Here is a 26,849-nt window from a genome sequence, read left to right on the forward strand (position 1 = left end):
TTTTTAGAATTTTCTAATAAATAATAAGATACCTTTTGAAATTTGCAAGCTTCAAATTTTTGCTGGTTGCTAGTAACCCTGCCGCTTACTACAGTGGCAACAACAATTCAGAGGATTTAAATTTGAGTAAAAGCGTTCGTAACTGTACAGATTGTCGTTTTGACATACTGTCGTCGGCGACAATCTGCACCAAACCTCACTGCATATATTGTCTTCCATCGACACATATTGTCGCCGGCTGAAAAATTATACATGTACATATTGTCGCTGGCAACATTGTGTGCCTACCTTCTCTGCAAAAATTGTGGTCCCACAGTTAGGGTTGCTTAAAGGATTTTTTTTTGTAGTTCTGTGAATATAATTGGTGTGTAAATCACACATACGTATCTCTTATGCTGTTTCATGCAGTGGGGTTGTGACGATCCATATTGTAGTCCTGTACATATTTTGTCACCACGGTGCGCGCTTATCAACGTAACATCAAAAACATAACATCATGACAGATTCTCAAAAATACACCACCTCTTCATTTCACACTCAGTCTGTGGCGCCTTACCCATTTATTTAAAAAAAAGTTTCTATACCACTTTATGCTTATTTTTTAACATTATTCGAGTTTCAAGATAATTCGTCAATGTGTTCAATGTTTTTTACCGCGTAGCTCGATCTGCTTTCACTAGTTCCGCAGCTGTGAAACGCAAATCCCTTTCCATTACGTTACTTATGGTTTTGACCAGATTTTTACAGATATTTTATTTCCTTGGAGGCCGTTCATCGTCCAATACAGAGTCTCTTCAGCTCAAAAAATTCCTGTGACATTAATGTATACACACTTGCACTGATAACTTTTGATATATTTTCTGCTTCCTCCACCCTTTTCTGAGTTCGTTACAGAAATGTTCTGAGTGCAACGCTAATCGCTGCTCCGCGACGTCCTGCCACGTCATCTTTTTTTCCATTTTCAAAAAGCACTACTTGTCTTCTGCAATTGATTTCTGTTCAACGAAACACTATATTACACCACAATTCGACATATGAAATTATGATGTAACAATACTCAATTTGAATACTAGTATTTGTTATTTTTTAAATTTTGTTGTAAAGTCATTTTAAATAGATATGACTATAGACATTTCATAGTGTGTTGTTTTGGGATTACATTATTAAATTTTGACATGTTGCATGACCCCATTTTTGCGTTTTTAAAAATATTTCAATAATTTTGAATTATATCATTGTATATTTAATTTTTTAAATTCAAATTATTCAGAAATATTGTTGAAATATTTCTACCGAATTTGGTGATAATATGACGTTAAATAAAAAGTTATGACAAAAGTCTATGTATTTTTTTAATGACCTTCGAATTCTTCAAAACTATACATTGGCGACACAATGTGCAAATGTTCACAATATATACATGTATTGTCGCAGACGACAATATGTGCTGATGTTTGACATTACATTTTGTCGTCCTTTTAACAGGAGAAAAAAAAAGCTCGTCGCGGCGTCGCCAGTGACAATATAAACCGATGGAATACATGTGTGCAGTTAGGGTAGATACAATTACATATTGTCGCCGGCGACAATATGTACAGAGTTCAAGTTCAATTTATTCTCTCAAACCAATTAATGGTACATGAGGTTCTATGTACAATATATACAAAGACAATATACAAGATAAGCGTGAAATAGCAGAAATATATACAAGTAAAGTAAACAAAAGTAATTATGGAGGACAGACTTGTTCATATGCTTTAGAGATTTAATTACACAATATAATTAATACACTGGAGTAAGCAGTTGACAATAATTGAGAATTTGTTAAAATCTGGTCAATTATAATATTTTTTTGTAGATCTATGCCTTTTCCGGCATTCTGAGAAAAATTGACCATTCTAGAATATAGTGATACTCATCTGCTATTTGTCCCTCATTATAGATATTACAAAGTCTATCATTTTTGTGAATTCCAATCCATCTCCCAGTCTCAACTGGGAGTCGATGATTTTCAGTACTAAATTTAATCAAACTTGTTTAAAGAACGACAATATATACCGTCACAGCGTTGTATACTTAATTTTTTTTCCATTCATTTCTGAGACATACATTCTTCTTGTTTAAAGATAATCAAGAGCATTGAAAAAAAATCGTGTAATTGTAGGAATAATATCATTAAAATACCTTTGAAACAGGGATCAAATAATAAGATTTTTAATTGACGCTAAAAACTTGTTTTTGCTCGACTGGTTTGAATTCCAGTAAAAAATGATCAAGTTATCAAGAATATAATATGCATATTGTTGCTCCAGTACCTCTAATATGGCTTTCTTGTATCCATTTACTCCAACCCTAAAACCACTGTCTTTATGAAGGCAATCACCATTAAAACCCACAGCCCAAAGCGCTATCATATCATCGCAGTTTTGCTTTTTCATGCCACAGCTCTGGGGAGTCGTTGTTGCGAATACTGCAAGAAAGTTTATATATAAAGAGAGAGAGAGAGAGACTAATACATCTACATACCCTTTTCCATGTCATATCCTGTACCAGCCTAAGACATAAAATATATCAGCCAGAGGGCCAAGGCTTTCTTGCTGATATTGGTCGAGGGATGATACAGAATGTGATATGGAAAAGGGTATGTTTTAGTATGTCTATTACATTACTTTGTAATAAAAAACTACACATCTCTACTTGAGCAAGTACAAAAATAAATAATCAATGGATTTCATAAGGAAAATTACATTGATGTACATGTAAATATTTCACCTTACTTCCAATAGATCACATACACTTTACATGTTATTTGCTTCTTGACCCCCATTATCTTGCTACAAACCGCCCTGTCTTCGAATTCTCTACTCATATTTACATTCAGTGTAATTTTCGATATGAAATCCACTGGAAATCCACAACATTCAATACCCTATAACACACACAAAACTTTGTCACTGCGCGGTAGAATACACAGTAGGAACTATAATTATGCATTTTCAATACTCTAGGAACACCAACATGTATATTATTTTGACTTAATTTAATTAAAAACAAAAAAACCTATGAAAATATTAGGAAAATATAACAATTGTACGTTTAAATTTATTTTTAAATTTTTTTTTCTCGCAATATTCATTTGCGTTATTTAAGTTTCCACGTCTCAAACGTCTCTTACGTCTATTAAGCACATCAGTTCTGAATTGAAAGGCGCTAAATTCATAATAAATATTAACGAAAATAACAATTATGAAGAGACAAAATTAGAGATTGTAAAAAATAAGCATTAAATTCTTATTTATGGATGTCGTCGGTCCTATAACAGCACCTGCCGACAAATTTACTGCGCTAACGCGGTATTCGATAAGAATTAAATGCTTAATTCATCAGATCGACTGATTTTATTTTCATTTCATTTTTATTTTTATAAATTTCTTTGCCAATGAAGACAAACAGCCCTGCCCTACATTGTTTCAGTGAACATGGTTGTTTTGAACAACCTAAGCCCTAACAAGCGTCACGGAATGTCTGCAGAGCTAATGTTGTTCATAACACCTTGTTCCACAGGCACTTAAGACTCTAGACGAAATACAAGAACTTCTGGTTGGGGTTATAAATGTAGGATAAAACCAGAGACCTCCAAGTTTTACATTCTGAGGTCTCTGGTTTTATGATACACTACAACTCTAACCGGAAGTTCTTATATCCCGTCTAGAGTCTTAAAATGTATCGATGTAATTATCGAGGAATAAATGAGTGGTTTACAATAAAGAGGCTCAACCAGAGACGTCTGAAACGATTTATTTGACAAGAAAGAAGTCTCTCGAAGCAAACGATGTCATTTTGAAGTAGGTTAATGTTTGATATATTAACAAAATACGAGTTTGAAGGGGGGGGGGGTGCCTGAAATTCGGTTAGGTACCTTGTGGAAAGAAAAGAAAGGGGGTGACCCCATATACGAAACAGGTGCGTGTGCCCTGTTCACTGAAAAACGTTGTTCATTTCTTAAATATATATGCGAGTGTGAGGGTGTGTGTGTGTGGAGAGAGAGAGAGAGAGAGAGAGAGAGAGAGAGAGAGAGAGAGAGAGAGAGAGAGAGAGAGAGCAAGATAGATTTATAATATTTTATCATATTTGTCTTTAGATCAATAAATTTGTACGTTGCACAATTTTGCACAAAATTTTTATCATCTTGTGGCAATAAGTGGTTGACGGGGCATGGCTTCGCTTATGTGAATGTGAATAGGGTTTGACCTATATAAATGTAAACCAATTATGCAAACTTAAAAAATCCTAAGTACTAGGGTTCTTTTTTCATCTTCTCCACAAACTTGCAATTGTACAACAATGCCCCACCTCATACACATTAACAATGCAATATCCCCTCAGCACCTTGTTGCTCGAGGTAATATTTCTATTCTAAGGAAAAATCACTAACCTGTGTCTTTACAGCCGTATAGAATCATATGATGTAACACATCGGCATTGTCAATCAAAGGCTGTGAACCAATAAGATGGTAATCTCCATCTGTGAGGAGGTCAAAGGTCATGCAGTAATAATTTGTTTCCCAAGGGGGCACTGTGGTTCTTGGAAATTTCAATGTTTGGTTAATAGTATCTGAAAATAGAGAAATATGTTACAAGTGAAATAAAACACAATTTCCAAATATTCTAAACTTTATTGATGTTGTGAACTTTATTTTCAGAAGATACCGGTACATAAATATCTTCATACATCAGATCACAAACCTTCTTCCATATCGCAGGTGAATTTTGGAGGGTCGTCACATTGCAGAAAAGCGTTCTTTCCTGTGCATTTTGGGTCACCAAGGGGTTCACATACACCTAAAAATATTGAAATGTACACAATTTAATTGACTTATAATTCATTGATTATGAAGTCTTTACAAGATTTCCGTTCCCGCTGCTTCTTTTTTTACCTTTCGGTGAATATTGCATTAATCTCGCATCTTTACTGTCCGATTATCTAATTTGTTTCGTCTAGGAGAGCAACCTTCAGTTTTACTTTTTTGTTAAATATAAAAAAAATTCTTTAATTGGTTTATCGTCTATGTACAGGTATGGGATATTTCCAGTATTAATTTGAATGTATATATAGCATATAGTTTTAATCATGGGTTCTTTTTAGACGGTGGCTATTTATAGCCACAGTGTTATGTTGCCGTTCTGGCTTATGAATAAACAACAGTGTATCCTCGCGAGGACCCTAGCGGCGGTTTTCTGCAGAGACAAAATAATGAAAATGGGTTTGATTTGATGTTTGAAAATAAAATGTACATGGTAACAAATACTCTCAAGTTATTTCAATGACACTTTGTTGATGGGCGCGGAGATTAATTCCAAATACTTGCCGTAAACATGTCTCATCTTATGAATATTCATTAAATTACATCATGAAGTTTCCAGCGCTTTGGATACCATACTGCTGGATGACGCTTGTGCAAAAATTATAGTTTTCAACGATGAAAAGTATATAATTGTTCTGTTTGATTTGTTTTTGTCTTTGATATTACAATTTTTATATAATGACATCACTGATTAATGATATATTGTTTCATTAAAGCAATACAAACTATAATTGATTGTAATTTTTTGTTTGACACAGAGTATTATTTAATACCTACACGTAAAACTAAGACGTCAAAAAAGTTCTGGTAAGAAATTTTGAATGCTAAATAAAATAAGACTGCTTAACTGCATGCATAATGAGCGTTTTTAGACGGGGTCACTTGACCCTATTAGTTTGCTGTCAGTTGAGGCATCAAAACGGAAGTCGTGCGGAGAATACTTGAATTAAATCTAGGCTGAAAAAAAAAGAGTGCAGAAATTGTTTTGTTCAAAATACAAACACGCTGAATCAAACTAAAGACAGTGATATGAAGATTTCTTACTCAAATCAAGGAAACATTTTGAAATTTTTTAAACGCGAAAAAAATATTGAACCATACTAGTATACAAACTACTAGACTTCATAGTAATAAAGACTGTGTACGCGTCATCGATTGTTTACTTCCGGAAATGTCACAATTATTAATTCGGACCCGGTGAAATTCGGACAATTCAAAAAGGTTTCTTGACTAGTGATTACGGATTAATCAATTGCAGCGAATTTCTTGACTAGTGATTACGGATTAATCAATTGCAGCTAAAATGAAAAATGTGAAGACATATTTTTCACAGTCTTTATTTTAATTTAATGTTAATATAAAATGCATTAAATAAAATTAAGTTGGTGTCAAAGTCTTATAAAAGAAAATTCATCAAGCAGTAACGAAATTTGTCAAATAAAAAAGTTAATTATCTTGACCCCGTCTTTCAGTACTGTATCAGTACTTTGATTCTTCAAGCCATTGCCTAATCATGGTGATGTAAACATATTTAATAATGAGGACATCTCTTATTTTAAAAGGGCCAAAATTTAGGGAACCCCGTTCCTTCAACTGGCGTCATAATTTTATAAATATTATGAATTCTGTGGAAGATTACGCCAGGCGATGGGCCAAACACGAGAAAGAAGATCGTGACATTTTGTCAGAATGGATTAAGAGCTTCAGATGGATGTTGAAATCTCGCATTAAGCGATTGAGGGGCTGTATGAAAAGTATTTAACCTTTTGTCTTTAATGTCTAGAATACAAATATGTACTGGTCCCAGCTGACAAAGCTGGTAACAACATAGTCTTTGTTTGTAAGGCTCATTATTTGAATTGTATTTTAAAGGAACTAGGATTTACTTCTGCTGGTGGAAATCCAACTTACACCCATAGCTCCCTTTCTAAGGAGTAAATTCTTCAAAGTCATATGTCCGTTTTAGATATTTTTAATATTCCCAACAATCAAATGAATTTGAATAACCATACCTTTACAGGATGTCTAAACTTCATAAAAATCCTTACAAACAAAGATACATAGCGGGTTCCAGTAAATGTTCTACCAAGCCTCTTTCTTTCCTCACTAAAATGTTTACTGTAATGAAGGAGAAAGTTCAGGAGTACTGTACAACAGTATATTCGAGAAGTGGTGTAAATCAGATGTGGATACTTAAAAACTCCAAAGAACTTTTAGAAAAGTTGAAATCACAAAATATTACTAAAATCAATAACATCAAAACGTACAACTTTTCGACACTTAATACAACTATTCCCCACGATAAATTGAAGTCCAGGCTTTTTGACATCATAGACAGCTGCTTTTTCAATAAATATGGAACTCGTAAATATACTTACCTTGTCATTGGTCATTTGCAAATTTATTTTGTTAAGAAGCATTCTGACTGTACACACAAGTACTCTGAAGTTGGTATTAAAAAGATGCTTGAGTTTCTGATTGACAATATCTATGTGGATTTTGGAGATCAGGTCTTCCAACAATATGTTGGAATTCGCATGGGTACCAATTGTGCCCCCTTATTAGCAGACCTATTTTTGTATTCATATGAAGCAGAATTTATTCAAAAACTTCTACATGAGAAGAAGAAAACACTTGCTGTGGCCTTCAACTCGACATTTCTTTATATCGACGACGTATTATCAATTAACAATAGTTACTTTCATTCATATGTCGACTCGATATATCCCAGTGAGCCTAAAATAAAAGATACCACAGATTCTGACGCATCTGTTTCATATTAAGATATTTTACTAGAAAAAGACGTTAATGGTAATCTAACAACCAAGCTTTATGATAAACGTGATGACTTCAACTTTTCAATATCGTCAACTTCCCTTATTTATGTAGCAATATACCCTTATCACCTGCATCTTGGGTTTATGTTCTCCAGTTGATTCGATCCGCAAGAGCATGCTCTACGTATGTAAAAATCTAAAACTAGGTAAATTATTGACAAACAAGTTGATGAAACAAGGATATCAACAGTCTCGTTTGAAGTCATCATTTACAGTCATCGTTTTACGGTCGATACAATGACCTTGTCAGCACGTACAACCTATCATTAAGTCAAATGCTGACTGATGTTTTTCATACTAATTGTTAGGCCATTACTTATACACTGAACTGTCTACAGATTTTTCCGGGTTTTTTCCCCGATCCTGACAATGAGCACACGGCGGGTGTGACCGGTCGGCAGGGGTTGCTCACTCCTCCATGGCACCTGATCCCATATCTAAATTTTGAGGTCCGTGTTTGCTCTGCTCCAAATTTGTATCGTTTCATTGGACTTTCGAGATTGAATACTGTTCGTTATCTTCATATTTTATGCTTATTATCTCTCGCGCACAAAAACTGTTTACAAAACTCCCTATTGTGCAATGAGTAGCTACATTCAAAATTTGTGATCTCTGGGTCAGTGCATATTAAAGGTAAGATTACGAATGGGGGAATTCTGGCTGGAAGACAGTAATTCAGAAAGCAGTATTTTGTTCCTCTATAATTTGACAGTTTAAGATGTGTCCTAATCCGATAATAAATATAAACCCAAACCCGTTCTTATGTCGGTAATTTGTTAATATTTTTACCGTCAGTTATAGATAGATTGTTTAAAACCGTGTTGTTTAGGAAGATGTATGAATTGTTTATGGTCACATTATTTTCATCAGACAACAGAAGAAATTGTTACTCTTTAATCAAATAAGAACAAGAAAACCTTTCCATTGATTAGTTTTGGATGTGCAAACATTCATGACTTCATTCTTTTCAAAGGAGATGGGCGTGCAGAATACCTATAGGTTCAGATATATAAAATCGTATTCAATATGTGAATTTAGTTTTTCGAGTAAGGTTCTCATTATTGAAATTTATGAAATTATGACAAACAAAACTTTTCTGAGGAAAATTTTCTCGGCAAAAACTATTCTATTATTAAAAAAAATGGTATTCTTGAGGTTCGTACCCAAACAAAAAGAAAAAAAAATCCTGAGCATCAATTTCCTTTGAGACTAAGACGCTAACCAGTAAGCTATTCCCAATTAATAATTGCATTGATATGACCCTTGACTACATGGACTTCAAGTATTTCTCGGATAAATACGAATGTCGTGTCAGGAAAGCATAATTTTAAGGTATAGTTTGTCTTTGCTCCATGATTTTATAAACCAAAAATGTATACTGCATGTATTTTTACTCAAACTTTGAGGATAAACTTTCAGAAAAATGGAACGAAGACCCACTCTAATGGAAAAATTGTGTCATAATACGAGAAAATGATCCTTTTTTGTCCTCTTAGGTGTGTGTATGCTATTTCATAGACAGGTAATTTCAATCTTGTGGAGATTTTACACAAAGCATAATTACTTAAGGTTTTCCAAAGGTCAACATGTCCAAAAATTTATTTTTACAATAGCTTCAAAACTATGTGGTTTATAAAGTTAAACTTTCACAGTTTATAAATATATCATTGATTAACAGATAGAAAGTATCAATTGAAAACAAATACTTTAAAAAAATATTTATCGAGAAAAATTCTTCTAAAAAATGCATATAGTTTTAAAAAATACACTTAATTAATTCCGTACTTTTAGTGAAAGCCATCATTACAAAAACAATATATGTTTATCAATGAAGGGCAAGTTAGACATCAATAGCCCCTGAAAAGTTGTTTTCCCTGTTTATTTTGTCCAAATGTTAAGATTTGAAACCGAAAGTACATTACAAATGGCGGATTTTATAGGGGTTTTGTCTTTATACATGTCATGCTTTCAATAACAGCCTTTCAGAGACCATTCACGTGCAACTTGCCCTTCATTGATAAAAAAAATATTATTTCTGCAATGATGGTTTTCACTAAAAGTACAGAATTAAGCAGGTGCATTTTTTTTAAATATGCAAATTTTTTGACATTTTTTTCTCAAAAAATATATATATTTTTAATATTTGTTTTCAAGTGATACTTTCTATCTGTTAATCAATGATATAGTTATAAACTGTAAAAATTTAAACTTTATACCTCACATAGTTTTGGAGCTATTGTAAAAATAAATTTTTGGACATGTTGACCTTTGGCAAAACCTAAAGTGTTAGATAAAATATTTTTTAAAAAAAAATGATATAATTGAGATTTAATGTTTCATCTTCATATTTGTCGCACCATTGACATTTCACTTGCCTTGTTCGCCAATCTTCTTAACAGAAATGTAACTACAACCCATCCATGTTTGTTAATATTGCTTCTTTGTTTTAAATTCTACTATTATATTTAGTTTTGTGCATGTATATAAATGCCTGTACTATACATGTACATTAAAAGGTACATTCACTTTTCGTTTTTATTGTTGTGAAGGAGATTCCAACATGACAAACAAAACTGACATATTTTATAACAATCAAGATTTTTTTCTCTTCGAGTTCAATATTTGAGAGGAGAGGGTGTGCATAGGCTTTGCCTGTTGCACAATTCTTATTGAATTACTCAATAAAATATGTTTAAATCGAAATATTTAAAAGTGCCGTGAGAGAAGAACTTTAATCACAGTATCCACAGATCTAAACCAGAATATTCACTTTTTACCTGTAAGTGATTTTTGTTTTGTTAACTACCCATTCATTATTTACTTCGTATGTCAACATTTGTTGCATATTTTTTGTCTTGCTTTTTTTTTCCAAGATATGCCAATTTACTATTTCAAGGACTAGTTCTTGCCATTTCTCTCTTCATTTTATTTAATACTTTCTTTTCCTTTTTTACCTGTTTTAGGCTCATCTCTGATTGAAAATTTCTTCTTTTGATTTTCTTTTCGAACTATATATTACATACAAGAAAAGTAAGACTATCAATACTTCAAGTCTTTCAATCTTTTAAAGGGAGTAAATAATTACTGGAAATTTAGCAGTGATAGAGAATCCAATGCTTTAGTTTGTTTCATTTTTTCTACAGCATATGATGTATATCCCACAATGTACAGTACATATGGCCATTAGTGATTTTTGTAAAAATTTATTGTGCAGTCAATTTATCCTAATTTCAATATCTTTCAAATTTCAAAGATTTGAAATCAAAAAGTCAAAATTTCTAACTTCAGAATACTATGATTTCTTTACAAATGAGCGCCGTAAAATTTGACTTTCTCATTTGATATGTGATTTCACTGGAATGCCTGCAGATAAAATTATTTTGCAATGATGTGAAGATGATACAAAAAAATCTGCATTTTATGACATTCTTTTTTCATTTCATTTTCAATTGCGCCCCCTTATTAGCCCCCTTATTAGCAGGCCCTTTTTTGAATTCATATGAAATTCCCATGGGTGAAGAGAGTACTAAAAAATCTACATTTTATGACATTCTTTTCATTTCATTTTCAACTGCGCCCCCTTATTAGCCCCCTTATTAGCAGACCCTTTTTGTATTCCTATGGAATTCCCATGGGTGAAGAAAGTACCAAAAAAATCTGCATTTTATGACATTCTTTTCATTTCATGGGAGAGCGTCTAAGTGGAACCACAGATGCATGTATAGAGAGCTATACTGAAAATATTTTAGGTCACTACATGGAAGTATAAGGACCCTTTGCTTCACTAAGTTTTAAATTAAGGGTTAACTGGTTTTGACACGCTATAAGGATTTATTGAACATAAAATGTATTGAAAAAATTGAAACATGAAGATATTTGAACATATAAGTTCAATCTGCCCATGCACTGAAATCTTCTATAATATATTCTCGTTTTAAAATTACATTTATGATGGCACATCATAATAGTACATACAATCATTTAAAAAAATCTTGATGCGGTCGAACCTCTGTTTCTGACATTTCAACCCCTTTTTATTCTTTAAACCTTATTTTAGAACAAACCTTATCAAGAACATTCTTTATATAGCAAATCATATGGAGAAACGTTGTACATTTTGCCAATTTGCACAGCGGCCATATTGTATTGAATATGACGGATTTCTGTTCAATGCATTATATAAGGAAACAAGAGGCCCAAGGGCCTTAACGGTCACCTGGTTATAATACAACACTGTAAAGGATCCATAGAGGTATAAAAACAAAATTAACTAATAGATGAAGCTATGTAGCCCAAGAATTTCAAAATCTATTAAAAATATCCTTGCTTATTGTAACGCGCGAGACCCGAGTGATCAACTGCTTGGTGTCGTACTTGGTTTTCCCAAGTCTTACAGGGATGGTAATGAATACAAAATACACAAATACAATGGGCACTTTCCTAGGTATTCAATATAAACAGATGTTTTGTCACTTTCCTAGTGCTACAATTAGGTACACAAAGCGAGACTTGGATATACAACGTGGCTATTTACCACTTTTCACTAACTACAACATATCCCCTAGTCACCCTGGCTCTCTGTGATCACTTGTTCACTTTGATAAAGTATAAAACAACTTTATGCAGTCTCTTGAAAACTAAAATTTGATCTACGTTGCTTTAACTGACAATAAATCATCTATTGTCAACATGACAGCACAGTATACACATTCTGTATTCAATTAATTCACGCCACCGTCTATTAGTACTCTCAGTTCTTTGATTCCCTTATTACATTGGTCGCCTGCGTAGCGCAGTGTTTAGAACGTTTGCCCTAGAGCCCGGAGTAAAGAGTTGATCCTTATTTCAGTGGTTTGAATCCACTGCGTGACGTGGAGACCGGTTGAGACCTAATAAACTGAGGTCCCGTGTCGCAGTAGGTGCTGCACGAAAAAAATGCTCGAAAAAGTATGTGCCGAGTACAGGTCTAAATTTACAACCTTCCAACGCAGGTGATGGCCTTTCAATATGAGTGAAACATTCTCGAAGCGACGTTAAACAAACAACTTATTGCACTGATGTGATAATTCCATTTTTATCAAAGAAATTAACATAGTACAAATCAATGAGAGGTATTCCCGACTTACCAGGGTGGGACAGTCCAACGATATATTTTGCTACTTTATTCGGTGTCCACTCGCAATCCGGATCTCCTAATTCTTGCCCATTGGTCTTACCATCGCCATCCGAATCCATTTGGCAAAGAGCAGGAGTCCATGTCTTGAAATGGACAAAAGAGAAAATAATTGAAAAGAGAAAATAATTTTTCTTCTAACTAAAACTTCTAACCGGCGAAAACATTTTTTTTTTTCATTTAAAGCATGAAGTCGTCCATACAGACACTGCCAAAGGGATGGGCACATTGAGAAAAAAATCAATATTACTTCATTGCAATGCAGCATGAAACTATGTCAACTTTTCTAAGGGAATACATGAAATCAAAGAGAAACTTGGAGCAATTTTCCGATTCAGTTGAATACAGAGTATCTGTGTGTGTGTCAAACTTTGTTAGTTGTTAACCGTTACTACAAGTCCTTCGAATTTATAATGTTTGCAGCAAGGTTATCGTTGTTTCTCTGTAACTTCCATGCTTCAATATTTTCCCCCTATTTCGAATTATTGCCAGAAAAATAAGGACGTAGGAGCTATAGATCTGAATCATTTAAGTGTTTACTAAACGCATAGATATTTTAACATGATGAAAAAAATCAAAGGTAAAATACAGCTGAAATGATCAATATCTTGCCATTTCAAAATTCAACATAAGTAAGGGCGAAAATTACTTACAATTCTGAAAAATACTCCATAAGCGGAATGTTTAGTGAGGATTCAGTTTTGGCATTATTAGCGAGGGTTTTGAGATCTCTAAAATTGAATATCACTAACAATTTATACCGTATCAGTTGTTATAGCTATCTTTCTTGACATTATAAAATCGCTAAAATTACTTCTCGCTAAAAATATATACCAGTATTTTGGGATAATTCGCTTATTATACGTCTCGCTAAAAATTCCACTTATACGGTATTGTTAGAAAAAGGATTATCACATGGAACTTTTACCTTGCCTTCTCTGTAGAAGTCCAGACCAAATGGATTTCTTTGGCCTCCTCCACCTTGTGCCTCGTGTCCAACACCTCCCCATATGGTTGTCGGATCACAAGGATGTGGTACTTTTCGACCGTTTGGGATTTTATCTCGAAACGTACCATAACCATCAGCAAAATTGGCAACCAGCAAAACGAGAAAGGAACTGAGAAAATATCACAAGGCAAGAAGCTTAATACTGGGTGAATTTTAATTCAATATTTAAAAAATGTTTTATTTTGAAAATATGGAATATCATATTACAGTTTTGATCTCGTCCCTGATATACATGTAAACCCGAGGAGCTTGTTTCAACCCAAACCTGAATTGCTGACGCCAGGGCCGAGTTCGAAAATACAACGTCTTATTGTTAATATCATAAGCTTAAAACATAAAATAATACAAATAAAACATATCTTTAAAAATCTGATATCCTATACGATACACGTATATTGACTTTAATGTAATTACCGTAATTTTACCACAAAAATGAATTCTTACTTAGTCACAATTGCAAGAAATGACAAGATAATATATTGATGCACAGCACAAACTTTCCCCAAGTTGTTCATTTTACCCTGGATTTATGTCATGTGATGGTGCCCATGATTTCTGATTATAGTGCCGCACGGCCAATGATGAACATCACAATAAATTTGAAGTGTCGAAAGAATTTTCGGTGTGACACTTTCATCTGCAGCATATTGAAAACAAACTGATTTACTCATAATTTTTCTCTCTCATATTTTGATAGTTTTTATCCAGGAAGTCATAACGAGTTGTTTTTATTGTTTTTCACTCCCATTCTGGGAAGCACTTGTAAAATATTTTTTGGTAAAACCAAATACTATTGAAAAATAAAAGAAAAACTGAAATGTATTAAAAACAAAAATGAAAAAAAATAATATAATTTTTAATTTGTTTATTCATTTTCAAGATGTTGTTTGAATAAGAAATTATTCTATAGAATCAGTAAAAAAAAAGAAATCTTATTTCCCCATGTGCAGCTTGCACACGTTGTTACTGACACACCGACGCTAAATTCTTTCTAAGTCAGACGCCATCATGTTTGTTCGCCTACCCCAAGCAACTTTTTACCTCCCTTATGAGGATCGAAAACAAAGATGGATGTCTATAATTTTATCGGCTGCAGGAGCGTCCGATCTACTGTGGTTGTGTTTAAGTTTTTGACACAGTCTTAATCCCAGACTTCAGTAAGACTTGTATCTAAGACTTAATTCATCATCAATCAATGAAAGCAATAGTTTACCCTGTAGTACCCAAGTGGGTTTGATCGCTGGTGGCCAGATAACTCAGTCTAGAGTTGGTTATGCAATTTTAGGGAGAAGTATTTGAGAATATAAGTATGTTTTATAATAAACGGATTTTTTTCAATCTTATCATTTGTGAAATATACATGTACAATATACATGTATTTACTTCCATAAGGTTCATATGTAAATATATATATATATATGTTTTCTAGATCTGATCTAACATGCAAGTTTGCATAATATATGCTTACTTTCAAAGTACAGCTTCCTTTTTTTCTAGACAATAAAAAAACTCATACATTTAATGTATTTTGTAGTGTTGTCAACAAGTACCTGGTTAACCGGTTAACGATGCGAATAATAAATAATAATGAATAAGTAAAAGTAAGCGAGTAACCGGTTACTAAAAATCGTCCTATTTAATTGACAACACTTGTATTTTGTATTAAATCAAACAAATGTTTTAATAATATGAAATACTTAGTATTTTATTCTTATATACAGTCCCTTTTTTGCATTTAAGGAAATGATTATGGTAAAAAGCAGTTTCTTTTTTTCTTCAGAAAAATATCTACAATCAAAGTACTGTAACTCCTGGGAACCGCTAAATGATTTTTTATTTTAAAATGAGTGGAATTTGCAATTTTAAATTCGGTCGAATTTGTAAAGCTTGGAATTAAAATTTATTGTGGTTTGGAATAAGTACTATAATTAATACTAACTTTTTTTTCATAATGTCTTTGCAAGTGAATATAACTGACATTCAAATGCAAATTCTAAGAACTGCGAACAATAGATTTGTTCTACCTCCAAGTCAAATTTCAAAAGGTAACATATTTGAATAATTTTTCATATTTATATAGAAATTTATGTGAATTTTCATAAAGCATGCCTTATTTATGAAAACAAAGAGAGATAACTCTATAATTTTGGGGGGGAATTGCCTTTTACTACAGAAAACAACGGAAAACGGAATATATTTTTAAAATACCATCCCATCCTCCTCGTGAAACAATAATTCCTCTTTATAGGGTTTATGAATTGTTATTTTACAAATTCATATGAAAGCTTTTGTTGTTTCAGAGGGGGGGGGGGGGGGCATATGTTTTCAGATACAAATCAGCAAAAATGGTCATTTTATTACCAATTTTAAATGAGATTACAAATAAAACAATGTACTTTATCAATCTTATATGCTGAATTTTATATAGGTTAAATATAAGGAAAGATTAAAGGGTCATTTTTCCATTTCCATGGGTATTTGAAAATCTCACTATGTTTTAAAGCCTGATTTCAATGGATTAAATTTACACCCCACCCCCTTCCCGGAAAAAAAGTCGTAAATAAGAGCAATTAAGTTTTTTTGCATTGGTTTTAAAACTATCAATCAATTAAATCAATTTAATTAATAATGAACTTGTCTTTGCATTCAAACAAATTTTAATGGCCAAATTGCCATAGATATTAAATTAAATGGGTGTAAAATGTAGGGGGAATCGAGAGTTAGCGTGTGTGGTTCTTTGTTTCTTTTTTCATGTTAAAGAGACATAGTCATAATAGGTTTTGCGTTTTTGGCTTTAATTTTGAATTTTCGTATTTACTGCATTTTAAAAATAAACTGTTCAATGTTGATATAGCATGCAAAATCTCAATATCCAATAAATGCATTTTGCATTACCTAATATAAAACACGGGTGTATGTTCGTAAGAAGAGGCTCGAGTTTTGTAATAAAATCTTTATGTTTACGTTTGACCAGATTTACACTGCAAAAATCACTGACAACAAAAGACACCACTAGCGTGTTGGCTTTGCCTTCTTAAGTTTTTATTCTGATACCTCGAATATGTTTTAAACACCACGGATTCCCCAAGATTCTTGGATATAAAGGATAAATTTTAGTACGTGAAAGTAAGCATGTCAGGAATTCGTAGTGATGATAATTTTCAAATTGAGAAAGGATCCTTTTCAGGTTTCTGACTAATTAAAATATTAAAAGTATATTTGCATAAATGTCCTTTATATTGAGATGTTAAGAATTTAAAAGATTATATTTTTTCTTTCCATATTACAGCAGACAACTTAATAAGGAAATGGTACACTGTGTTTAATTAAAATCTAGCAGGGAATATTTTGGGGCGGAACAGCGGTTTTGCTTTTTTAAATTTTCTACAGAATAATAAACTTATTTCTCACGTTTAAACAATCTATATTTTAGGATTTTTTAATGTAAATAAAATCTATAATTAAGGAGTTTAAACATTTGTTTTTAAAATACATTATGAATTTTTTTAACAAACTTCAATATTTTAGTTCCCCGCTTTCGCGAAAGCTAGGAGAAATTAAATCTCATTCATCCGTCAGTTTGTCACAGAAACTTTAACCTTGGCCATAACTTTTGAATGAGAAAAGCTAGGGCTTTCATGTTTCACATGTATATTGCCTGTGACAAGACCTTTCCAAATATATTCTGACTTTTGACCTCGTGACCTTGACCATGAAGTTTGACCTAATTTTCAAAATTTTAACATTGATAATAATTTTTGAATGAGAGAAGATAGGACATTCATATTTGACTTGTGTATTACCTGTGACAAAAAATTTCCAAACATGCTATGATTTTTGACCCCGTGACCTTGACCTTGACGTTTTACTTACTTTTCAAAAATTTTAACATGACTTCAACCTTAGTCATAACTTTTGAATGAGAAGAGATGGGGCTTTCATATTTCATATTCACATTACTTGTGACAAGACTTTTTATTTATAATATGAGTTTTGACCCCGTGAACTTGACATTGAAGTTTGACCCTATTTAAAAAAAAATAACATTGGCTGTGACAAGACGTTTCCGAATGTCCTATGATATTTGACTCAGTGACCTTGACATTGAAGTTTGACCTAATTTTCATAAATTTTGTCATTGGTGATAACTTTTGAGGAATAGTAGATAGGGCATTCATAATTGATATGTGCATTACCTGGTTGAATTTGCTTGTTAACATTTGTAAGCTTTTTATTTCTTTAAGATTGATAAAATTCCCTAATTATTCAGTATGTCTACAAAATGAAATCAATATTTGAAACTTTCCTTGGCTGTATCCAGCATTTGGGATGTAAAATTAAAACACGAAAAGACATGCCAATAGGTTTTCGTTATAGCAAAAAGGAAAAAAAAAAAAAGGAAAAAATGCAAATGTTACAAGCACCAAGCATTTTTAGAGTAGTGGTGAAAAATGACCAAATCTAACACGCATGAAAAACTCGAAAACTCGCCAACCTTGAAAAAAAATATTTCATCGGGGAAAGGGGAGAGTTGATATTTTTATGTCCCCGTAATCGAAGTTTCGGAGGTATATAGTTTTTGCCCTGTCCGTCCGCCTGTCTGTCTGTTTATCTGTTTGTCTGTTTGTCCGCAAAAACTTTGACATTAACTATAACTTTTGATTGGTTGGAGCTATGATTTTCATATTTCACTTGTGTATTTCTTGTGACAAGACCTTCCTTTGGGTACCAACATATTTGACCTCTTAACCTTGACCTTGGAGTTTGACCCACTTTTGCAAAAATTTACCCAACTTTAACCTTGGCCATAACTTTTGAACAGTTGGTGCTAGGGCTTTCATATTTCACATGTATATTAATCGTGACAAGACCTTTCCATGGTTATATATATTTTGACCATTTGACCTTCACTTTATAGTTTGACCCACTTTAAAAAAACTTTAACCTTGGCCGTAACTTTTTAACAGTTAGTACAAGGGCTTTCAAATTTCACAGGTATATTCCTTGTGACAAGACCTTCCTTTGGATACCAACAACTTTGACCTTTTGACCTTGACCTTGGAGTTTGGCCTACTTTTCAAAAACTTTAACCTTTGCCATAACTTTTGAACAGTTGGTGCTAGGACTTTAATATTTTGCATATGTATTTCTTATAACAAGGTCTTTCCCTGTGTACTATTAGTTTTGACCTTTTGACCTTGGAGTTTGACCCAGTTTTCGAAAACATTATCTTTGACCATAACTTTTGAATGGTTGATGCTTTGGCTTTCATATTTACCAGGTATATCCATTGTTACAAGTCCTTTCTTTTGGTAACAACATTTTTGATCTCTTGACCTTGACTTTGGAGTTTGACTTGCATTTGAGAAACTTTTACCTTCGCCATAAGTTGCCATATGGGGGCATCAGTGTTCACAAACACATCTTGTTTTCTTGGCGTTTGACGTGTGAAAAAACTGACATGTAAATATAAAATAAATCAAATTAAATTTATAAAATATATACATTGAAAATAAAAGAGCTGGCCAAACTTAAAAGAACTATTTGACATTCTCATATTCCTAATAAAAAAAAAATTGATGCAATAACATGGACTGTATCGATCGAACTGCAACAAAAGTGAATGGGTGTGGTCTTGGAATGAAAATTTCCACACTTGATTAACATCAAAAGATAATTTGTAGAAAAATAAGTGGGGATTCATTTCCTCTGTGGGGGAATAATTCTTGTTACACTTTTAAATGAAATCATAAATTAATAAATATCTTATGAGAAAAGGGGAAAATGAAACTTAATTTATCACAACTAAAACTGTTTAAGGCAATTTTAAAATCTTTTATTCGTATTTAATTTCATATTTGTTAGGTATTATTTTATCCAGGAAAGTAGCTTCGTTTTTGAGGGGAGGGGGGGGGGATAATTGACAACTTACCCGATTAAAAGGAAAATTGTCCAAACACGATACCTATTTGGGGGTGGGGGGTGGGGGGTTCCACCTTTTTCTGACAAGAAAAAGTATTTGAACATTTGGAGGGGGACCGGTCTTTCAATTAGCATTTTCACTATATACTGAAACGCAAAAGAAACACAACATCCTATTTTAGGGGGAAATAATATATATAGGATATAATGTTGTATCTAAAAAGTCAGGACATCTTCAACTTTGTAAATATCGGTAATTTAACGGTTGAATGATTTTCATACCATTACCGGAAGTTAAGTTTGAGTTCGCTTAACAGAAATCAAAAATTGCATGTTTAACAAAACATTTGGCAATAATATGGGGTTTAAAGGGTTTGTATCTGTTCGTCATAAGTAATGCAGCAATATTCCGAAAAATAAATTCTACTTTCTTTTCCGTAAGCGATGCCAAGGATTCCTGAAAATGACTTAAGTACGCATTTCCATTGCTCTAGCTGGAAAATCTCAAAATAAAGGTGATGGAGAGTTGCAGATGCAAATATGCACTACATCACGCCTCAAGAGGCTCTTGCGTATCTTAAGCATGAATGACAGTCATTGGACTGGAAGTCCAAGGTTAATACACTGCGCTAGCCTAGAGAAAATTCGACCTTATCATCTGAAAAACGGGCATTTAAAAATGGCACAGAATATTTCTTTCGCTCAGATCTCGAGATAGATAAACCTATTGCATCGTAGAAATCAAGCTGCAATTGTTGTGCATGGCAGTCTTGCACGCTGTAATTTAATGGCCGGGGTGGGGGTGTTTTAACAGTCATATGTTACTTTCTAAAGTTAAAAGATAATCATTTAACATTTTTTATAAAATCTGTGTATTTTTAAATCGTGTTTTACCTTCATTTTTGAAAATCATTGGATAAAGAATTCAAATATTTGTAGTTTACTGCTTGTTGCGTTTCTTTTGCGTTTCAATCTATTTTACTATTGACTATATTTTACTAATTTAAGATTATCTTCAGAAAGGGGAGGGGGTTAACCTAGATCTGCCGCTCATGCAGCCGCTATTATATATGGATAAGGAATACCAACTATAGAACATCATCTGATTTTTAGCGTGAATGTTTGAAATATATGGTGAAAACGAACAGTATTCAAGCTCAGAAGTCCATTAAACAATACGAAATAGGAGCAGAGCAAACACGGACCTCCAAAACATCAGAGGTGGGATCAGGTGCCATGGAGGAGTGAGCATCCCCTGCCGACCGGTCACACCCGTATAAGGTATAAAATGAATAACACACGGCGAGTTGTTAATTTTCTTCGAAGTTTTACATTTTGTAAATAATACACAAAATTATAAATTTAGCTTGGGGAATATATCAGTGGGAAATAAACTCAAATAACATGCAGTGATTAGCTTTTGGTAATGGCATTAGAAAATAATAACACCGTCTTGTCTTCCTTGCCACCCCAACTGTGTTAGTCGTGTCATTTTAAACTCTTCAGACAAAGCTGTAAATGGGGTTTAATATAAACCCTTAATATAAGACACTGAGGTACATATAATGCTTACCGTTGCTTTATTTTTCATTTTTCACAGAAAGTTGCACGGGATGCTCAATTTCGCGGATTTCAACGATGCCTGATATCGGGAAAGGAAAATACCCGATTTCACGGATAATACCCCATTTCGAGTATTCTCTCCAATCTGTTCAAAGTGCCGAGCTCTTGGTGAAGGAACAGTTGCTACCTATTTCTTATCGGCTTAGGTCTGTCGCAGTCGGGGCTTGAACCCACGACCTTCAGATCACGGAGCGAGCGCTCTACCGACTAAGCTACCGTACGTGACGGCCCATTACATCTTGAATAATCTATCTTAGATTGACCTGTTTTATATTCCTATGAAGCAGAATTCATTCAAAAACTTGAAAAGAGCAAAACTCTTGCTGTGGTCTTCATCTCGACATTTATATCCACGACGTTACTTTCATCCCTATGTCGACTCGATATATCCCAGTGAACTCGAAATTAAAGACACTACAGAGTCTACCACATCTGTTTCATAACTGGATGTTTAAAGTTCCATAATGAGTCAAAACCATGTGTTTCTTTTAAGAAAATTGTATCAAAAAACGAAAGATTTCTCTGAAATATAAATATAGCGAAGTTTTGACAACTCAACTGCACTGAAACCAAGAAAAAACTGAGAAATATAAGTGCCGGAAAAACAAATGTTGTATCTATCGCTTTGTTTTTATCGTCAATGTGAACAATGTCAAGGTCACGCGTCTTTTTATTTTTAGCGTGAAAGTTGTAAACAACATTGAATTGGGGCAAGCAGAAGTAAGGAATAAGTTATGATCATCTTTTTTGAAGATTGTATCAAAATTCTCAGTCATCCGACATTTATATCTATGAAATTGAAACCATGGTAAATTCTTCCAACTTTTCAGCGCATGCGTACAATAAAGAGGAAGAAGTGAAGCAATATTTTTGTGATGGGTTATACAAAGATTTTTTTTTCTTTTATTTTTCTCCATTAAATTAGATTTTTTAGGTTCTGAAACCTGTAATTTTCTGAAACCTAATATCTTCAAGAACTGAACAAAATTTGCATGTATCATGCAAAAATTCTACTGTTATCAATTTTCCCGTTTGTCTGTCACAGTGTCACTTTAAATGATTATAGACGATAATGGTCAACTAATAACTAAATTATTTGAAAAACGGGATGATCAGCTTTTCAATCGTAAAGTCCCCTTATTTATTTAGAAATATTCCAACATCATCTGCATATGATGTTTATGTCTTTAAAATTATTCTATATGTATGAGCATGCTCTGAGTACGATCAATTTTTAAACCGAGGCAAACTACTGACAATAGGTTGATGTTACACAGATTAAATACATTCTGCATTGTCACCATAATCAGAACTAAATCTAAGCTATTTTAATTGACAAGGTTTGTTCATAACATAATTCGATAGATAACTGCAAATGATACGCTGTAAGATACGTAATATAAACGGTTCACGGTACTTAACGGTGATTTAATTAAAAAACTACGGGATAGGCTGGGTAACGACATGGTGTTTGAACAGTAATTAACACTTCACAAAGTGATTAATTAACCTGAATCTCAATCCAGAGAGCCTTAATTATCTCCAAAAATGCTTTGTTCCTATACATTGTATTTTGAAATGAACGGAAGTTCATTATTTGGTATAAGATATGAAACTAAATAGATGTATGTCGAAGACAAGAAGCATATACATGTACACTTATTTATTTACAGGAATAAATCGAATTACAATATTAAAATGAAGGTCTGAAGAAAGAAAGAAAAGAAAGACATGTCTTTAAATATACTAGAATTCGGACATTTTCACATGCTTTTTTTTCATCAAGCTTTAAGTACACTTGTTCCCGATATCATCGATCACTTCGAAAAAAAAGTTATCAGGATACAATGAAATACTTTACAACTTAAAAAACAAAAAGGAATCTGTTGTGAGAGCTGAACAAACCTTTCATATATATCTGACTGTTTCAGCAAAACATGTTAAAAATCACCAGCTGGCCAAACGGTTATGGTAACTGACTTTTTGTTAGTCAAAATGATTCACTGTATGTGTATGTAAAAAAAATGATAGACTTATTACATGTATATAGAAGTAAAACTACTAACCTTACGGTCCACATTTTGTAACCACTCTGTATTTTATTGCTATATATGATTATATATTTTTCAGTTAGGATGTGGGTCAGTGATCCTTTAAAGAAAATATCCAGTGATCTAGATCCAATTGCCAAGATATTTTACAAAGCCTGTCTTTATTCAATATACAGCCTTACCACTGTTGCATGTGCTTTACTATAAATTACTTGAAACAGTATATAAAGATATGCATAAAAACGGATACGTTTAAAAACTGCGAAAGTAAAATAAAACGACTTTAAAATAAAATTTTTTTTAAAAGTGTGTAAACCAAAAAATCAGGACATAGACGAAGATATACACGCAAACTACACTAGTGAGTCGATTTTGCCAATAAATGCACGTAAACCTTTAAGCACTTTGAATGAAAGTTCCATTATGAATCAAAATATTTTTAAGTAATTGTTCGAGACACCAATCTAAGAAAAGTAATATCTACAAAGTGTTTACAGTAGTTACATGATCGACGTGTCAAGAAATTGAAATGTTTGAAAAGAGAGATGTCTCCCTAGATAAAATATATTTTGAAATTTAAAACATAGTTTATTTACATGTATTTAAAGACACTGGAGAAGACGAACATTCTGAACATGCAATTAAAAAAGGGAAAAAAAAAATTCATGCAAATTAATAATTTTACAAACACACGTTAGAAAGCATAATGACAAATATGGCCAGTGCATCACTGCGGATTTTATTGATGAAAAAAAGAACCATCCAAGGCTACTAAAAGATTTTTTTCGGTAAAAAATGTTCTGAATTTTCACTGTACATTTAACTTTGTGGTAGGAATGTCATTGTTTGGTCTGTTCAGGGTTCAAAGCCATTTTAATCTCTCCACAAAGAAACTGAGTTGAATACATGTATTATGAACTTTTTTTCTCTATGAAGGTCTCGAACGGTTTGTATCCATTTTTGAAAAGATACTTTCTCAAGTAAAACAAAGTTTGCACCAATGATAGTTGATACAGTTGTATAATTCACTGACTTGTTTGATTCAAAGGATTTGTTCTATGTAATTGATTGTTTCAAAATGCAATAAAAACCTTAAAGATCAGAAACATACTTAGAGGATTCATACCAATGCATGCCAGGGAGGTTGTATCTAGACAATCTACCGGAACTTGATCAGTTTAAAAGGTCTATTTCGCTAAAAGCATTGAACACAAAATGTTAAAAAAAAAAACAATTAATGATGTATAGGATGATTCCATCTTGGTACAGTTTTGTGAGGAATATATGAAACTTCTTTTCTACCCATATATTGGTCTTTGAATTTCAATTCCTACCATTATTCACAACCTTTTCTAAATACACACAAAAATATTTAGAGCAGCTAGTGAAGGAGAAACTTCAGTACTGTACAACAAAGATATATGAGAAGCAATGTTAATCAGATGTGGATACTTAAAAACTCCAAGCAATTTTAAGAAATTTAAAATGATAAATTTTTACCTATCAATAGCATCAAAACATATGACATTTCAACACTTCATACAACAATTCCCAACGATAACAAACTTTTGGACATCATATGACAACTGCTTTGTCAATAAGTAAGGAACTCGTAAATTTATCTACTTTGTCATTGGTCACCTGCAAACTTATTTTGTTAAAAACATTCTAATTCCACAGAAGTATTCCAATGTTAAAATATATATATATATATATATATATATATATATATATATATATATATATATATATATATATATATATATATATATATATATATATATATATATATATATAAAAGCTAGAGTTCCTGATTGACAGTATCTATGCAGGTTTTGGAGACAATGTCTTCCAACAAGAGGCCCAAGTGCCTTAACGGTCACCTGAGTATAATGCAACAATTTAGAAGATCCATAGAGTATAAAATAAACTGATAGATGAAGCTTTGTTACCCAAACGCAAAAGAAATAGGATGATCAGGATCAATAAAATAATTAGTCTAATATTCAGTAACAACTCATATTAAATTCTAATTTATTCCTCATTTATCACTATCGCAATGCAGACTATTAACAAACCATTAGTTCTTCTGTATTACTTTTAACCCCATATTTTGACCCCTCACATTAGCCTTTCTTGGTCGTTGAAGAACATTTTTAAGAAGATAAATTATTTTTGTCTCATTTTTATTTCTTTATTATTTACAAGTCTACCAGATCATTGAAAGTAGGAAAATACTTGTTGTATTAGAAAATGCATTTTTTTTTTTTTTTTGCATAATTCTCTTACTCTTTCAACTTTCAAATACTTTATTTACAGTGATTAATTATCAAAAAAGAATGGCAAAGGGGAATAACTTCTCGATCTTAGTAGAATACAAATTAATAGAGCGCTGGCCAGGACCAGAACACTTGACCAAATGGTCCTGATGTTAAAAAATCTGGTAAAAATATCCTTGCTTATTTATACTTTTATTCTGTTTGTTTACTTTTGGCTTATGAGTGTGACCTGAAAATGAAAGTAGCGTTAAATATGAAATTTCAGTCAAATATGTGAGGTTGTGATTGGTGTACATACTGTGATAAAGTTGTCTGATTTGTGCACTCATCCATAAACTCCTCCAAAGTATGATTTTAAATTAGTGAGATGAATGGAAAAGAAGATGCTGCTTATTGTTCCCCGCTTTCGAGAAAGCGAGGGGACATTAAATCTCATTCGTCAGTCTGACCGTCTGTCAGTCACAAAAAAATTAACTTGCTCATAACTTTTGAATGAGGAGAGATAGGGCTTTCTTTCATATTTCACATGTACATTACGTGTAACAAGACCTGTTCAAATATCTATAATTTTTGACCCGTGACCTCGAAGTGTGACCTACTTTCCAAAAATTTTAACATTGTTTATAATTTTTGAATGAAAGAAGATAGATCATTCATATTTGACATGTGCATTAAGGCCCTTTCACAATTGGCGCACGAGCACTTTACAACACTTTGCGATCGGAATTTTTTAGCATCGCACGAGCTCTCGCATATGTTGCACGATGTCTCGCATTCGTTGCATGCGTTTTAGTGGTCGCATCAAGTCTCCTCAAAATAGTGGACATGCACACTATTCAGACGCGCCCAAATGCGATCCAAATTATCGCAATGCAACGCACGAACATTAGTACGAACGTTTTACAACGTTTTGTGTACTCGTAAGAGTGATGCACGATTTTTAAAGGTCTTAAGATGAATCACAGCAGTGTTTTGCGACCATGAGACTGTTGCTCAACGTGTCTCATGTAATCTTGCAACGTTTTACTATCATTGCACGATTTATCAGCTTCAATTTGCCATGCAAATATTAAATATATACACCATATAT

At 32.8% G+C, this 26,849-nt stretch overlaps 1 protein-coding gene across 1 annotated transcript in view; it reads right to left on the minus strand.

Moving 5' to 3' along the window:
• Positions 1-26,849, minus strand: part of LOC133182808 (DBH-like monooxygenase protein 2 homolog) — a 39,598-nt gene that overhangs the window by 12,393 nt on the left and 356 nt on the right. The window contains exons 2-6 of the mRNA XM_061317652.1: positions 13,804-13,993; positions 12,829-12,961; positions 4,747-4,842; positions 4,436-4,615; positions 2,316-2,470 (exon numbers count right to left, since the gene is read on the minus strand). Of these exons, the coding sequence (XP_061173636.1) occupies positions 2,316-2,470; positions 4,436-4,615; positions 4,747-4,842; positions 12,829-12,961; positions 13,804-13,993 (754 nt within the window). The remainder of the gene's footprint in view (positions 1-2,315; positions 2,471-4,435; positions 4,616-4,746; positions 4,843-12,828; positions 12,962-13,803; positions 13,994-26,849) is intronic.

Source organism: Saccostrea echinata, unplaced genomic scaffold, assembly GCF_033153115.1.
Source record: "Saccostrea echinata isolate AGI-Se365-2 ecotype Australia unplaced genomic scaffold, CSIRO_AGI_Sech_v1 ptg000009l, whole genome shotgun sequence".
NCBI classification, from domain to species: Eukaryota; Metazoa; Mollusca; class Bivalvia; order Ostreida; family Ostreidae; genus Saccostrea; species Saccostrea echinata.